Source organism: Pelmatolapia mariae, linkage group LG8 (genome assembly GCF_036321145.2).
Source record: "Pelmatolapia mariae isolate MD_Pm_ZW linkage group LG8, Pm_UMD_F_2, whole genome shotgun sequence".
Taxonomy (NCBI): Eukaryota; Metazoa; Chordata; class Actinopteri; order Cichliformes; family Cichlidae; genus Pelmatolapia; species Pelmatolapia mariae.
Window position 1 is genome coordinate 19406712 of NC_086234.1, and position 17110 is coordinate 19423821.

Sequence of the window (17110 nt, forward strand, 5' to 3'; positions counted from 1 at the left end):
TATTACAGTGTGCCGCAGCAGCGCCCCCGAGAGGCCGGAGGGGACGTGGCAGCATGGTTTGCATTTTTGAGGTCTCGAATACACTCTCCAGATAAATTCAAGTAGCTGCGCTTCAAAGCACCGTATCCCAAGGAAGTAGTCCGTGTTTTGAGTGTGTTTTTTAATTTACAACTTGTTGTTACCAACGGGAATACGTAATCTTTACATTATGTGAATTGCAAGCAATAGGCGGCGCTAATGCTCTCCCGTTATTGTAAGGAACATTTAAAACCAACGAAGAAGAAGCGTTAGCTGCCTATTTCCTGTTGCTTCTCTGATGTCCTGACTTACGTTTCAACTACTGGTTGTTAAGGTTTGTAATGATAACATTTCTCTTGTGAAAAGACACAAATATACCTGTTTAAGAACATTTTGTGTATGTAGTGATGGATAATGAATAAAAACCCCGACCACTTTGGAATCTTGAACCAATAACGCCGTCCGTTAGCCTTAGCGTAGCATTAGCATGGTTAGCAGTAGCAAGCTGCAAGCTTGCAAAGGATCTTTAATCTTTGTAGCAATATGGAATTAAGATGGTTGGTAGTTCTGCAGGCATACCTTTATACAGTAATAAGTCGGCATGTAAATGCTAGTGGAGCAGAAAAGTGAACCTTTTAAAATTGCATTTTTGATTTAAGGCTAACGCCGTCCCTTTGCTGTCACAAAATGAATGAATTATAATTCTTCATGCCTTGCTTGATGTAATGCAGGGAAGGAAAGATGTCAGGTGCTGGGGGAGGAAAGCGTCCCCCAGGCGGGGACAGCCCCCCTGGCCCACCTGAAAAGAAAAGCAAGAAAGAAGAGAAGACCACCACCACGCTAATTGAGCCAATACGCATAGCTGGAGTCTCCTCTACGGTGAGTTATATGGTCATCACACTCTCAAGGCACAATCTGTCATCTATTTTTGCCAGACATCATCTGCAATCCCTAACACTCATTATTTTGTTTCTCTGTTTGTATGCGTTTGTTAATTCAGGAGGAAATGGACATGAAGGTTCTCCAGTTCAAGAATAAGAAGCTATGTGAACGCTTGGAGCAGAGACAGGCGATGGAGGACGAGCTGAGAGAGAAAATTGAGAAGCTGGAGAAGAGACAAGCCACTGATGACACTACCTTGCTGATTGTTAATCGCTACTGGTCACAGGTAATTCTGTGCATTTCATTATATTGTTAGAATCCCTTCTTGAATTTTAGTTTCCACTCTAACCTGATTTAAGAACTGGCACATTTTATCAAAACCTCATGTAAACGCAGCGGTCAGATGAATCTGTTTTTTTAGCATGCTTGCATTTGTGTGAGGCAAACCAATTTGGCTTATATCTGGTAATTACAGATCTTAACGTTTTTTCGTGTTACCAATTATAGCAGGCACATGTGCATGTATAAATTAAGAAAGCATTGCCCAGCTCTTCCATCTGATGGATTGTCATCTTTTTGTAATTTGTAAGGATTTGAGTGTTATAAAAATAACTCCCAAAAGCTATATAGGTGTTATAGATAATCTTGGTACCTTAGGCAGGCTATATAGTAGGTTGCATCCAGATTGATCAGCATGTCTAGGAGGATAGTTGTTATATACATAGGTTCAGGCTCCACGTCCTATGTATCCTGTACATGTTTTCCGCCTGCCTGCCTTAACCTGATTGTACACATAGTGACAGGTATTGGTCGTTTATCAGGATGATTAGAAGTTATTTAGCAACACGTTCTCCACAAACATGAGTGCACAATTGGAGAGGGGTGACTGTTGTTCGGCCGTCCCCCAGTCTAGTCACAAACAGCTCTCCTTCACCGGCGGGCTGTTCAGTCATAATCCTGCAGATGGTAGCTTTGCACCTTTGGCTCCTCACCAAGCACTATACACCAAATGTCTGAACCTGCGGTTCCTCTTGTACTGAGCAGGATTACTATTGCAACAACACATCATCAGTAGGGTCTAATCCCAGCTCACGTTCCCTATTGGTAGGTGAACAATCCAATGCTTGGTGAATTCTGCTTCACAATGATAGGAAGAGCCGACATCGAAGGATCAAAAAGCAGTGTCGCTATATATATACTTAGCTGTACTAAGGCTTAAACTCATGGTAATAACTTGTAAAGAGAATTAACACCTTTTTCTTTCTATGTATATCTGACTTTCAGTTGGAAGAGAACGTGCGCATTCTGCGTAAACGTATTGAGCCAGATCCTCCAGTCGTTTCTACCCCTGCCCCACCCTCAGCAACCATCCCTGACCAAACACCAATGGAGGAAGATGGTGTCAACCTGGCTTCGCCTTCTGGCGTGCCTCCCCCTCCTGTGCCAGAGGCCCAGAACGAGGGTGAGCGGCCAGAGCAGCAACAGGAGGAGCGTCAGGAAGAGGAGCAGCAGCAGCCCCCTCCTCCCACTGGAGACGATTTACTGACACCAACAGAGCCGCAATCGGATACAAAAACAGGTTAGCAATTTTTTTTTTTTTTTTAATGATAAATCGTCTGTCATAGACTATTGTAATCTGTTTGCCTTATTCATTCATTCTCAATTTAACTTAATGTATCTTTATGACTTTCATTACTCATGAAGTTACATCAGTCTGAGTCACTACTATTTATATTGATAGCTAATTTTATGCAACAAGACTGCACTTCATGCCTTGTAATTTAAGGATATTCTTGTTTATTGTGTGTTGACCATTATTCAAGATGCCTATTAAATTATAGTGAGGCAAAGGGGAATGATAGTGGGCTATAGAAGGCAAATGTTGCAGCATTTCTTTCATCTGTTAGCATGTACTGCTGGCTACAAACTGCAAAATTTACACAGTCTGTAATTGGTAGATTTCCTTTTTCTTTGCTTTGTATTTAAATAACACATTTGACACATTGGACCACACTGTGCTAGCAATAGATACTGTTTTAATTTTTTTTTTTTTAAAGTGATATTTAAGAATTCTATCAAATTGTTACTTGCTGACTTTATCATTTTTACATATGTGCAGATACATCACCGCCACCTCCTCCCCTGAGTGAAAATGCCAAGGGTTTCTTGTCGACTCTGGAGCAGAGCAGTGAGGAGGAACTAACTCTGCACCTCCAGGACCGCATGCAATTCAGCAAAGAAGCCATCGCCTGCTTGGTCTGCGTCTTTGATCGGCTGCACAGTCACATCAGTGACATGTGCAAGGTGGTCCAAGCTGCAGGTAACTGTGGAGAAATGTTTGTTATTGACACTTAAATATACAGTTATAGTCAGACGTTTACATACGTTCATCATAGTGATTTCTTTGAACTGTTTTTTTTCCAGTTTTTTTGTCTTTAATGACATTAAAAGTCAAAAATTAGGTGCACAAGTTTGAAATTAATTTGGATTTTTTCTAATTCACACAGGGTTAAATTTATTTATACAGAATCAAATATATACATACACTGATTTAAATCTGTAAATGTGCTGAAGGTTCTACAGTTCCTTTTAACTTGACAAGGTTCAGGTTTGTTAACTTCTCTTTGTGATCATGATGTACTACAACTAGTGGTTTCTCTCTGTCAGCATAAAAAATATTTGTTTGACAGCACTCTATGGACTACCAATACTCAGAAAAATAGGAAAGTCCAAGGAACTCAGTGAAAATCTGCGAAGGAGAACTGTATTTACAAAAGCTGGGAATGTCTCCTGCAGTTATTTGTGAAGAACTGCATATTGCAAGATCATCAGTTCAAACAAATGCACATAAGTACAAATTTTTCAGATGTGTCACCATTTTGCCAAATACTGTAAGAAGACCCAAATTTTCACTCTCAGATGAGAGGATGTTGGTTAGGATGTTCAGGAACAACCCAGGAACCTCCAAGGCTCAAGCCTGCCACGTACTGGAAGCTGCTGAAACACCAGGATCAATGGCCAGAGTGAAGGGAGTTTCACATTGCCATGGACTGAGAGGGCGCTGACCAAGAAGGAAGTCTCTGAACCAAAATTGACACCTTCAGGCTCAAATGAAATTTGGATCAGCCCAAATTTCATAAGCCAAATACCTTCTGGAGAAAATTGTGTTGTAGAAGGTTCTCAGTCATCCAGGTCATTGTAGTCTAAGGAGCTTGGAAATAAAAGTGTCTGGACTTCTTTAAGTTTCTTGAAGGCGTGACAAATAGGGCTTAAAAATCTGGGACTCTCCACCAGTTGCTCTTAGAACTGAAGAAGCTTCTCGGATGAGAGTTGAAACATCTTTGAGCCGTTTGGACACAATGAACAGAGGTATGTTTGGAGTAGTAGAGATGAGGCTTTCAAATCTAAGAACACTGTATGAGTTGTCAAACATGGTCATGCTTTGGGGCTGTTTTGCTGCCAGTGGTACTTGTACATTGCACAAAGTGGATGGAATAATGACGGCGGAAGAGGACTACCTCCAAATTCTTCAATTTCATCTCAAATCACACACAAAGTTTGACACAGGTGTTCCATTGGGACAGTGATGCCAAACACGTCCAAAATGGTTTTGAAAAGGATAAAGCATGCTAATGTTAAGCTGCTGGAATGGCCTTTCCAAAGCATCGATCTTACCCCAATTGAAAATTTGTGGACCATGTTAAAAAACCCAATCTGTGCCTGGAAACCAACCAATTTAAATGTAACAATTCTACTAAGAGGAGTGGTGAAATATTCAGCAAGAAGCGTGTTGATGGACATGAAAAGCATTTGATCGGGGAGCAATTTGCTAAGGGATGTTTGATCAAACATTAGTGGGCGTGTGTGTGTTTGGATATGGATACATTTGACCCTGTGTGGTTTTGAAAAAATCTAAAATAAATTCAAAATCACTCTATTCTGAAAAAAGAACAGTTCAAATAAATCAATCAAAAGTCCAAATTACCCTGAGATTCATGGCCATGAGTGTAAGTAAACCTCTGACCACTGTATCTTACATCGTTTACATTAAACTAATTACTAGATACTTGAGTTTATTGCGTCATAACTGAGTTGTTGGAGTGATTCCTTTGATACTTGTTACTTTGGCCAAATTAGAATGACAGTATTGGGTTTTTGTTTTGTTTTTTTGGTTTGGCAGGATTTGAAGATGACAGCCAGTCTGACATCATCAATCTGAACTGTACTCTGCTGGACGAGAATACTCGACTGCGAGACTTAGCCACTCTCCTGCAGGGAAGACACCATAAGATGTCCATGGAGGTACAATGTCCTTAGTATTGTTTAAGTGACTCACCATGCACGTTGACTGTTTGCAAGTGTAGTTATTTCGAGTGTGTCAGGGTGAATGAATGAGGAAAACTAGTTAGACAATTTCTTATGGTCTCTAATTCTTAGTGATGCAGCAACTATTCACATGTCCCACTCTCCTGCAGTATAATGAGCTCGTGGACAAGGTGACCAGCTCAGAGACCAAGGTGACTGAGATGGAGACAACGGTGGAGGACCTGCAGTGGGACATTGAGAAACTGCGCAATAGGGAACAAAAGCTTAACAAACACCTAGCAGAGGCCATGGAGCAGGTGTGTTTGTTTAATGTCCCCTTGCAACTTTTGCATCAACCCCCTTTTGTTTTTTCTTTCTTTCTTTTTATAGTGTGCATATTTATTTTTAAATCTTTCCACTAGGCGTAGGCTCTGTCATTTTTTCTCTAATACATGAGTTGACAGTGATAAGGCTCTAAGCATCAATGCATGTCAAAACAGCTGCTTCTACTGATGCACAGCTCAAAGGTGGGCTGTGGCTGTGCATCAGTAGAAGCACAGCAGTTTTCTGATCATGAAAATTGGATGTCAGAAGAATTACAGAGTAGAGTTGTATGCTTTTGTTCACAAGTACAGACAAACACAATCTGCTTTAACTAAAAAGCCAAATGTATTCTTTTGAGTCTTTGTTGAACACATTAGTTACATATTTTCATGATAGTGGAAATTGGATTTGTTTATTCTTGCTGGTTTTTAGTCCATGCTTCCTTACAGAGCTGCTTCAGGTCTGGCATATTCTTAGAAAGTCTGGTGTGCACTTGAGGTGGATTGGATTAAGATCTAAGTTCTGAGTGGTTGTTTTGAAAGGCAGACTGCCCTTTTTTGTAGTAAGCTTTACTTTGAAGTTTGACAAATGTATCCTGCTGGATCATCTAACGCCACAGATTTTTTTTCTCTCTGTAGGCTGATTGCAGATCTAATTTGTGAGTTTCCATCTCTATGCAAATCATCGGTTTTTAGTTAGAAAGCACAGGGACCTGCTGAAGTCACCTCAGCAGATGTTTCTTCTGAAGTACAAACTAAATATTTCTGCCTTTGTGAGTTAAAGTAGCTCTAACCCCAAACTTCCAATCTTGCTTCATGGATTTGATCTCAAGCCTGGGTTGGCAAGATTTGTTTGTCTTTTTCTTTTTTCTTTTTAAATGTACACTGTAAGACTTTGATGCAAACTATGTGGTTATGCACAATACACAAGTCTTATTAGTTAAAATAGATTGTTTGTCCATAACTGCATGTGCAGATGTGACACATTGTTTAAACGCACACAATAAGAATCATTTACTTTATGTTGTTACTTCCTGACACATTTTCTGTGTTTTCTGTCTGCAGCTAAAGTCAGGATACAGCAGCACTGGCAGCTCAGGTGGGCTGGCTGGAGGCCAGATTACACTGAACATTCAAAAGGTTAGACGAAAGTACATGTTTAAATCTTTACTTAGTGTTGTGTAACACATTTTTATATGCAACCTGCCTCCAAAAGTCCACATTTCTTTATCAATGTGGTGCTCTTTTTTTTTTCTTCTTTTTTTTTAATAGTTTGAGAGTCTCAATGCAGAGCTGGAGCACAACCAGGAGCTGGCAAATAGCCGCATGGCAGAATTGGAAAAACTACAGGTGGAGCTCCAGGAGGCTGTGAGGGAGAGTGAGAAGCTCAAGGTAAATGTATTTGAATCTGCATACCTGTGAGACGGGAGGGTAATTTCATTTTCCTTCTTTATTTGAATGATTTTCATGGTTTAGCCCTGCGTGTCATCTCACTCCACTTTTCAGATGGACCTGCGTAATATTCCAGAGGAGGTTGTGAAGGAAACGTTGGAGTACAAATGTCTGCAGTCTCAGTTCTCCCTCCTGTACAACGAGTCTCTAGGAGTGAAAACCCAGCTGGATGAGGCACGGGCTCTCCTGCTCACTGCGAAGAACGCCCATCTCCGACAGATTGAGCACATGGAGGTGACTCTCAGAGCTTTTCTTTGTGTGTTTGTGTCAACATTAATATACCTTTATGATTCAGAGAAAGGATGAGACTCCAGAGCAGCTCCTTCAAGCCTAAGCTTGCAGTGCACTGGCAGAAAGTCTGTTGTGCATTGTATATTTTTTACAGTTTAAACTTGTATGTGTTGTTATTAGTGCTGTCAGCGTTAATCTCGTTAAAATGACGTTAACCATAACTGCATTAATGCGGCAAATTTCCATTAACGAGTTAACCACGCTAACGCGTTGACGCCGTGCAGCCCCACGCACGGGGCGATCCGCAGTGACTCGTTAACAGACATTTGCTGCGTTAATGCAGTTATGGCGTTAACGTTACTTAGACGAGATTAACGCTGACAGCACTAGTTGTTATTAACGCTCAGAAACATGGAGAATAATGTCTCACTGTTTTTAACCTTTCAGAGTGATGAGCTGTCTCTTCAGAAGAAGCTGCGGACTGAGGTCATCCAGCTGGAGGATACTCTGGCCCAGGTGCGCAAAGAATATGAGATGCTGCGTATTGAATTTGAGCAGAACCTGGCAGCCAACGAGCAAGCAGGTACCTTTTCAAAACACTCTCACACTTCAGTCAGGGACATTGTTTTGTGTGTATATTCGTCTGTCGAGAATGAAACTGTATTTGTTATATTTTTTAATGTGCTTCAAAGCTCAGTAGAAGAAAGAAATGTACCATATTTTGAGGGTGGTACTCGAGTGGATATTAAGGAAGATATCAGTCAGCAAACTAATCCTCTCTCAGCTCTGCAGAGAATATTGCATATCATCCGTATCAGGCTGTCAGTTCTGTGCACTATGTGATTAAACTCATCATTTACAGCTTCATGATGCTAGCTGAGAGTGCTGAATGAGTCAAACTCAAAAACACCCACTGACTGTCAGGCTTTCATCTTTTTCTCAGGACCGATCAACAGGGAGATGCGACACTTGATCAGCAGCCTCCAGAACCACAACCTGCAGTTGAAAGGCGACGTGCAACGCTACAAGAGGAAACTGCGGGAAACGCAGCTGGAGATCAACAAGGTAGGTTACGTCATTTACTAACATGCACTTACATTATCTAATTGAGGTGTCTGTTCTGAGGTGTCTGATGATGATTCTTAGTAAAACCGTTATGCCATCAACAGTTACGCTGTCAGAGTGGCGACACTGGAGTTCTGATTTTGGAGGAGACAACGAGCGACAGCATTGACGTGAAAAAGGAGGAGGATGAAGACCAGGAGGAAGAAGAGGAGAGGAGGAGGGAGCTGGAGAGACAGCGAGCCCGAGAGAGGGAGCGGGAGAGGGAGAGGGAGGCCGAGCGAGAACGAGAGAGAGAGCGGGAGAGAGAGAGGCAGCGCAGCGACGAGCTGAAGAGGAAAGACTCAGACACACTGAAGATGCTCAGAGTAGAACTCAAGTACACTGCCCTCTATTTAACTCCACATTCATATGTCGTAACTAAATGCGATAAACACACATTTCCTAAAATGTTGTTACTCTCATGATGAATATTTTCAAATTATCTTTATTATAAAACAAATAGGAAATCATGCAGATTGCAGGAAGTCTAGTCATAGACTCTAAGAACTGCAAAGTCTGCCAGTGTTTTGTTTTCATAATTAGAAGCACTCTGCTAATTAAAATGCCATGACTGTTTATTTTAATGTAATCTCTAACCAATCAGGAAAGCCCAAGAGTCCCAGAAAGAGATGAAGCTTCTGCTGGACATGTATAAGTCAGCGCCGAAGGAGCAAAGAGATAAAGTGCAGCTGATGGCGGCCGAACGCAAATCTAAAGCTGAGGTTTGTTTTGTTTTTCTTTCCGTTTGTACTCTTTCACTTACTTTTTAGAGCAACTGGTAGGTTGGATATTTAACAAAACAAAGTAAGCTCCTGTCTCTTATGGTCCAGGTGGATGAGCTGCGGATGCGAGTGCGAGAACTCGAGGAGAGGGAGAGGAAGGAAAGCAAAAAACTGGCTGATGAAGACGCCCTCAGGAAAATACGAGTGGCAGAAGAGACCATTGAGCACCTGCAGAAGAAACTCGCTGCCACTAAACAGGTGCGTGTGTAGTGCAGTGGTAATCTTCTCAGAGCACTTCACCTTAACCTGTGTTTTTACCTCCTCATTATTTCTCTTTTACTTTCCAAATTGTAAAAAGTTAATAACGGCAAAACGTGATGCCTAAGAAGCTCGTCCTAAGCTCTTTGTCTTCCATGTGAAGAGTTTTGTACCTAAGCCTTATAAAAATGCCATATTTAAGTTTTTGGGGATTCCACCGGCGTTGAATATAAACAATCAGCGGTGTTAAGATTAAAAGTAGTGCAGTGAGTATTGCATTTGCCTAAGAAAGGAGTTCTACTAATCTTAGACGACCAAAGAGGAACTGAAAGCTTACGCTGTGGCCTGGCTCTGATCAGCTGAGTATGCTAATGCTAACCTGCTGGTAATGTTTTGAGCTGTCACGATTATTGTTACTGGCACCATCCCTTTGATAATCCATGCGCTCAAATTTGAATTTCTTTTGCAATTTTTACTTTTTTAATTTTTGCCCTTTTTCAGTAGGCACTCCCAATTTCAGTGTTAGGAGATACATGTCTAGTGGCACTTAAAAGCATTTGTCTTTGCTGGAGTACCAACAGCTCTCTTAACACCTGAAATGCTGAAATGTCAGCACATTGTCTGTAGTTGTCTGTTTTTACCTGGAGACTGGGGACAAGTGTTTTCACTGGGATGTAAACTGCAGATTTTGTACTAGAAAGCTGGCGGGTTAAAGTTCTCAAATGGTAAAAATTTCTAATGAAACGAAGATAAACAGATTTTCTTTTTTTAGCACTGTCATTTCTCTCTTTCTTCCTCTTCATCGTAAATGTGCAAAGGTTTTCTTGCGCAAGACAGTCTAAATTTGTTGTTCATTTTGCATAACATAAGCTTATGTCACGATTAGTCTGTCCATATTTCACAAGAATTGTTATTCTTAGAGTGCTGGTTGCTCTTCACTCTAATTTTACTAAAGGTCAGGATCAGGGTCATAATTGTTGTTTTTAGCAAAACCTTCATGCACACTGCTTACAACTTCATCAGATTCTCACTGGATGTTGACTGAATCGAATGTTTTCCGAACAAAATCTCGACGTTGATACATTTTGCATGCACACATTGATAAAGAGTGAATTTCCTGAAATAGCTTGAAAGATCACTTTGCCACACGCGGTGCATAACACCATTATCCTGTTTTGTATGGTGATGATCATGACCTTGGTCCTGCTGGCTGACTCCCATGATGTTTTGTGCCTTCCTATCACCATTGTGTTAACATAAGTAGTATGGTCAGCGCTTGGGCATGTGCATGCTTTGTGTGGCTATGGTTACTAATGATCATGTGGTCACCAGACTCCTGAACTTAAATGCTTTAATAGAGCAAGGTTATTGTGTCCTGGATATGGCTGTTTGTGCAATACAATCTTATCACTTTCTTTTTGTACTCAACACTTTATACTAACCGGTGAATTATGAGCCAGGTGAGCTGCTATGCCACTGATGTTCTGGTCACTTTGAAAAGCAACTTAAACTTTATGCTATCTAGCAGAAATGTATTCACCCTCTTGTCTCGCAGGAACACTGTGCCACGATTATCCTGACAGTTTAAGGGGAACAGTTTTAGGCCAGAGAGTGAGAATTCATTTTGGGTGGGGACATTTTTTTTTTTTTTTTGGTTGATCCAATGTGATAAATTTTCAGTATGCAAAGCACTCTGAGCTCACTCACTTGGCTGTGCTGTCATGCAAATGTTGAAACACTTAAGGAATTTCATTTGTAAGAAAATGCACAAAATAAGAGGGCAGATACTCATGACATTCAAATCTTTATCTGCCTTGGGTTAAACGCTGTTCAAGTCATGTCACTGTTATTCTGCACGGATGGTGGATACACCCATATTAGATAATGGGATGCTTTTTTTTTTCTTGTCCTGATATTAATTTTGCTGTGAGTAGGAGAGGTTTATGAATAAATGTTAATCACCATTTTCATCTATGTCAGCCAAGAAATGGTGAATTCTGGTGCAAATAACTGAACATTAAGAAAACAGATGTTGAGCTCTGATGGTCTGTATGTCCTCATGCTTGGGAGGTCTTGCAGAACATAATTAACAGGAGGTAAAACACAGCCTGCAGTGAAATATTTATTCAGCTTTTCACTTTTGCCTTAATATCTGGTATAAAGTTAAAGCGCAGCAACTAAAACTGCAGTGGTGTCAGATGTGTTTGATTTGTTCCCCTCGGTCCTCAGCTGCCAGAATTTAACTGCCAAAACTGTCCAATAAACAGGCTACTTATGAGTTCATCTGACTTTTGTTTATAGGCCCTAGCTGGTTCATAAAAAAAAAAACAGCTTGAACCAAAATTTACAAATAAAGCAAAGCTAATTTTTTACCTAAAAACAAACCAGGTGTGTCTGTATCGAGACGTCCGCAGTCTTGAATAGTAGGGTGGGAATCTTTGGCAGTATCTTGATTCAATTCAGAACTGACTGACTCATTAAAAAGAGAGGGAGAGTGGCACAAAATCGTGGCTCTTAGTCCAGTGTACTGTGTCAAACTTCTGCTTTTTGCCCACTGAGCTGCAAACACCACCTACATGAAAATTTAGCTAATTGATCTTAATGTGCATCATAGTCTCAAGAGAAGAAGCAGAGAATTGAGTATAAGGCTTTTTCCCCCCTTTATTTTTTGATGCATAACTTATGCATTTAACTAAATGCTTCTCTTTTGTCAGTAGTGTTGAACAGCTGTTGAGCAGCACTGCTAATGCTGTGGAAAAGCCATCTTTATCCCCAAAACAACTTTGTTTTAGTGCTGGAGCTTGTCATAAACTAATGTTAGTAAAAGCTTTATGAAATGATTTGTTCTCTAGAGTATATTATACAATCATAAAATCAAAATACAGCCTAACAACTGCTTTTAGTGAAAATTAATAAGGCGACAAGGGAAGCATTTCCAAGCTGTAGACCAGGGGCTGTCAGAAACGAGGCCCGGGGGCCACAATCGGCCCGGCAAAGACTCCAGTCCAGCCCCTGGAAAGTATTGGAAAATACATTTTTGGAATTTTAACTGTGTTTTCTTAATTTTTTACAGCTTTTGCTATTAATTAAGACCTACCCTCAGCCATTCATACAGTAGCAACGTAGTAACAGATAAACAGCTAAAAGACAGAAAGGTTTCTGTTTTTCACCATCTATAGAAATTGCACTTTTTCTTATATTAAGACATCTCATGGGTTAACTGTATAGGTAAATGTCTTTACACTGACAGAAAGTGGAGTTTGATTCATTCGACTTCAGATCAAAACAGGTTGTGTGTGGCAGACCATGTAAAATGAGTTGGATGTCCAAATTCTGTGCTAGTTTGATATCATGAACTAGTGATGGGTGACTATAAGTTTAATGTAAGATAGGATGGCATCCCCAAATGAAAAGAGCTCAGCAAGTTGCTCATTCTTGATGGCACATTGATCAAGGATGCACAGGTTTTCAGAACTGGGGGGAAAAAAGAAAAGCGTCTTTGTTTGTGTCTTTTGAGTCGTAAGAAAGTAGTTTGGAAAATTAAATCCTTGTGATTCTTTTACAATTATTTAGAAGTGGTACTGTTGGAGGTCAAACCTGCGTGTCCTCGTCACATTCTTATCTTAAAGACTGAAAACTGCTGTTGAAATCGAGCCCCGCCTGTTTCATAAACTGGAGGGCAGAAGCAGCACAGCTGACTGTCACTCTTTTCACTGTTTTTAATATCTGACGCATGTGTTTTTCAGGAGGAGGAAGCCCTGTTGAGTGAGATGGATGTAACAGGCCAGGCCTTTGAAGACATGCAGGAGCAGAACAGCCGGCTGTTGCAGCAGTTGCGCGAGAAGGACGATGCCAATTTTAAGCTGATGAGCGAGCGAATTAAATCTAACCAGATCTACAAGCTGCTGAAAGAGGAGAAGGAGGAGCTGGCTGACCAAGTTCTTGCTTTCAAAACCCAGGTGAGGTGCAACTTTAACCTGACAAGGCAGCACTTGTGGGTTTAGAAAAAAAGAAATTGTGTGTCAGGGCAGTGAAGCACTCGCTGGCTACTTTTTGCTCCCTCTTTTAGGTGGATGCCCAGCTGCTGGTTGTGCAGAAATTGGAAGAAAAAGAGGGAGTCCTACAGAGCACCCTGGCAGCTCTGGAAAAGGAACTGGCTGTCAGAACACAAGCACTAGAGCTGAACAAGAGGAAGGTGAGGAGGGCCATCAATCAGAAGGATGTTTTATATAGAGAATCCACTTTAGAAGACCCCTGTTTATGTTGACCCAAAACAAGCCAGTGTAATCACTCCACAGGGTCTGTTTTTTACCTAACACTGGGGCTGTAGGCCAAAAGCACAGGCTCTGATGCTACACTGTCCAAATATTTGAGACTTCGTCATCTCATTGTCATTTAAGCTTGCAAAAAGTTCAAATATTAGACCCAGAATTTGTCCCTGTGGCCACATTTGCTTTTTTTTTTTTTTTTTTTTCCCCAAGTAGTTTTGGTTTCAATGTTTCTGGTAATTGATGGGAAGCACTGCAGACACTGAGACAAAGTTATTGAGGTCATCTTGTCGCATATAAGGGTGTTTTTTTTTTTTTTTTTGCCCACAAATAAGAACAGTCGCCAATAACATTAAAATGAGTCCGAAAACACAATAAAGGGACTGCTTACGTAATCGAAACAGTTGAAGAATAGCCTAAAAACTCATAATGCTCAACGTACCACCGCCACATTACATCTGAAAGTTGTCATCGTTAGGTGTTTTTATTGAGTGCGCCTGTTTCCTTCCTTGCTGCAGGCAGTGGAGGCCGCACAGCTGGCAGAGGACCTGAAGGTGCAGCTGGAGCATACGCAGGCCAAGCTGAAGGAGATCCAAGTCTCTGTGGCTGAGAACCGCACTGCCCGGGAGAGGGAGAGCAGCAACCTGAAGCGAGCACAGGTATGCATGCACTGCGAGTGTCACTCCAAACCTAAAGCTCTGATTGGAGGATGCAGGTCTAACATCTCTGGGATTCTGTCCTTACAGGAGGATCTGTCCAGGCTCAGAAGGAAGCTGGAGAAACAGAAGAAGGTGGAGATGTACTCGGATGCAGACGAGATTCTGCAGGAGGAGATCAATCAGTACAAGGTGAGAAAGAGGAAGCTGTGTGCAGAGAACACAAACACACCAATAGCTCCCAGGCACAGTCTGAAGTTAGATAGCTACATAAAACATAACTGTCTAGTAAAATTAATGCAAATGCTCCGGCTTTGGAATTTGCTTTACTGGCTGTGTTTCAGTTGTGAGCACGGGCCATTCAGTGATTTGTCTGTGCTTCAGGGACATGAAACTTGTTTGTTATACCCTTGAGTAGTAGTTATATTACTCAGGAAAATTAGGTAATGACTGAGCTCACATATGGCCCATACACATGTGTGTTTGTCTGTCTTCAGGCCAAGCTGCGTTGCCCCTGTTGTAACACCCGAGACAAGGAGACGGTGCTCACCAAGTGTTTCCACGTTTTCTGCTACGAATGTCTGAAGATGCGTTACGACACCCGACAGAGGAAGTGCCCCAAGTGCAACTGTGCGTTCGGAGCCAACGACTTCCACCGCATCTACATCACTTAAGTCACTCTGGAAGAAGAAGAAGAAAATGAGGCGTGACTACAGAAAATAGTAGACAGAACCAAAGGAGAGAAATAAATAGAAAAGTGATAAAGGAACTGGAGATTTATTCAAAGAGGCAGACATTTTTGGGATCACAGATGAGTGTGTCCCCTGTTTTTAATCTCTTTGGAAGGACTTGTTTTAATCCACCTTGGTTATTTTTTTCATTAAGTTGGTGACCAAACAGAAAAGCCCTTTTCAGACATTAAATGCACGACATCCTGTCAGTCAAACACGGGTCATTTTTAATGCTCCTAACGGCTTTACAGTGACGTAGAGAGCCACGGTATGCTCCACACTTCCCTAACGTTTAGTTGTCTTACCCACTGTCACTGAGAGCAGGGTCTCGTGAGTCAGCACGCGCTGCAGCAAATGATAACAAAATCCTCCCACCCCTATCACGCCGGCTCCGAGAGCAATCACTCTTCTGAATTGGGAATGGGGAAAAAAGCATCATGGAGGAGTGTTTTTAATCTTATTTTAAATGGAAAAAAACGTTCTTAAACACATGCTGTTGGTGTCAAAAGCATTGCAGTGCGCTGAGCAACTTGCAATGTAAATTCATAAGACTTTAGTGAGTGATCAAGGTTGCTAGGTCCAAATTAGTGAGATTGCTGCTGTGAAAAAGTGATCAGGGTGCTGAGTCAGACTGAAAGCAGGCCTGCTCATGAGTGCATGTCTGAAAAGGGTTTTAGTGACACATCGGACTGAGAGTGTTTGCTTTGTAGTTAATAAACAGTTTTTTTTCGTGCACAGTGATTTTTCTCTTACAAGTTGAGCTGCTCGGCACTGTTCTCCTGTCTTTGCTGTTCTTTACTGTGTTAAAATGGTCTCTTTTTCACATACCGGGCCCACTTTTGCAGTCTCTCTCTCTCTCTCTTTTATCTTTTAATGTATCGTTTTAAAAACTTGGAACTGCAGTGAACTGTGTTCGATCATCTTGAAATATTGCTTTGAATTGTTTAAGTCCTGCTGGTTTTTTGGAGATCCCATAAAGTCATTGAAGCTGAAGTTTAAACTCACAAATTAAAAGAAGTCGTTCTTTACAGCCCCCAGGCTCGCATGGTTACAACTAAATATGTTTCTAATATATAAAGTAAAACAGCCAGAGCTGCCTTACGTCTTTAGTTATGCTATAGTATTAACAATGCCTGAGAGACATCAGCTAGTTTGGCTCCCACTCAGCACATGCAGGAGTGTTTGGATCACCTTGGGCAAGGTCCTCTGTGTGTGTTCATCCTGTTGCCATGGTTCCTGCCTGAGAGTTTGACACAACATCTGCAGCTTATAGTGCCTCATTACCGATGAAATCACTGCAGTGGAAAGTCAGCTCATATGGGTGTCCTTAGTGGGCTGTGCTGCTCCAGGTCCTCTTTAGACCGCTTTCCTAAAGGTTAGCCGTGACAGTCAAGTAGAAAAACATCTGTGCAACAACATGCGTCGAACATAATTGAGCCAATGAAAACGACTTTTTTTCCTCTCTCTCTGATCTGATGATGTGAGCTATTTAGTGGGAGATTGGTTAGCGTCTGTTTGACGTTAGCTTGTGTGGGAAAGGCAGTTTGCACCATGTTACAAACACATAAAAAACTTCCAGGCTGCATAGAAGAAGAGTGAATATGTGAAAAAAGAGGCTTTATAGGGCATTTGGGAAGTGTTATCCCAGCCTTCCCTGAGAATTGGCTCCAACTGCGCCAAAATAATTAGATACTTGAATACCTGGGCACTGGCTGTTTGAATTCATATGAGTATATACATATGGATGCCATGAATAAATCAGCAGACTTGTGTATGTCCGTGTGCATCAACCGATGTGGTTTTTATTATTAATGTATGAGATAATGCTGTGACGGAGGCTCTCCGAGCGTGCGTCCACTGGCTTTGTTATTGCATATTTGTGCTCCAGCAGCAGGCTACACCCAGCTCCAGGCATTAATAACAGGGACTCTTCCTATTCAAACGCAGCCTCCAGACCATCACAGAGCTGTTGTGTTTCAGCAGAGGGCTGAAGAGTGGACACAGATAAACCTCATCTTACTTGAAGTTTAAGCAGAATTTCCAAATGTCTTTAAAAAACATAGATGTTTTTCTTTTTTTTCTTCTACTGAGTGTCATCTGTTTTTGCCTCGGTTGCTGTTTCCCCCCTTTTTCTGTGTATGGGACCCAGACTCATGCCAG

General features: G+C 41.4%; 1 protein-coding gene across 1 annotated transcript; it reads left to right on the forward strand.

Moving 5' to 3' along the window:
- Positions 1–256: 256 nt before the first annotated feature.
- On the forward strand, positions 257–15683 carry rnf40 (ring finger protein 40). The gene is made up of 20 exons (XM_063481411.1): positions 257–352; positions 750–897; positions 1019–1186; positions 2185–2479; positions 3020–3220; positions 5081–5202; positions 5376–5522; positions 6594–6668; positions 6801–6920; positions 7035–7214; positions 7659–7794; positions 8155–8276; positions 8381–8652; positions 8920–9037; positions 9146–9295; positions 13042–13254; positions 13365–13490; positions 14082–14222; positions 14310–14411; positions 14717–15683. Exons 2-20 carry the CDS (start codon positions 760–762, stop codon positions 14891–14893), a joined length of 3003 nt encoding a protein of 1000 aa, XP_063337481.1. The 5' UTR covers positions 257–352; positions 750–759; the 3' UTR covers positions 14894–15683.
- Positions 15684–17110: the final 1427 nt, after the last annotated feature.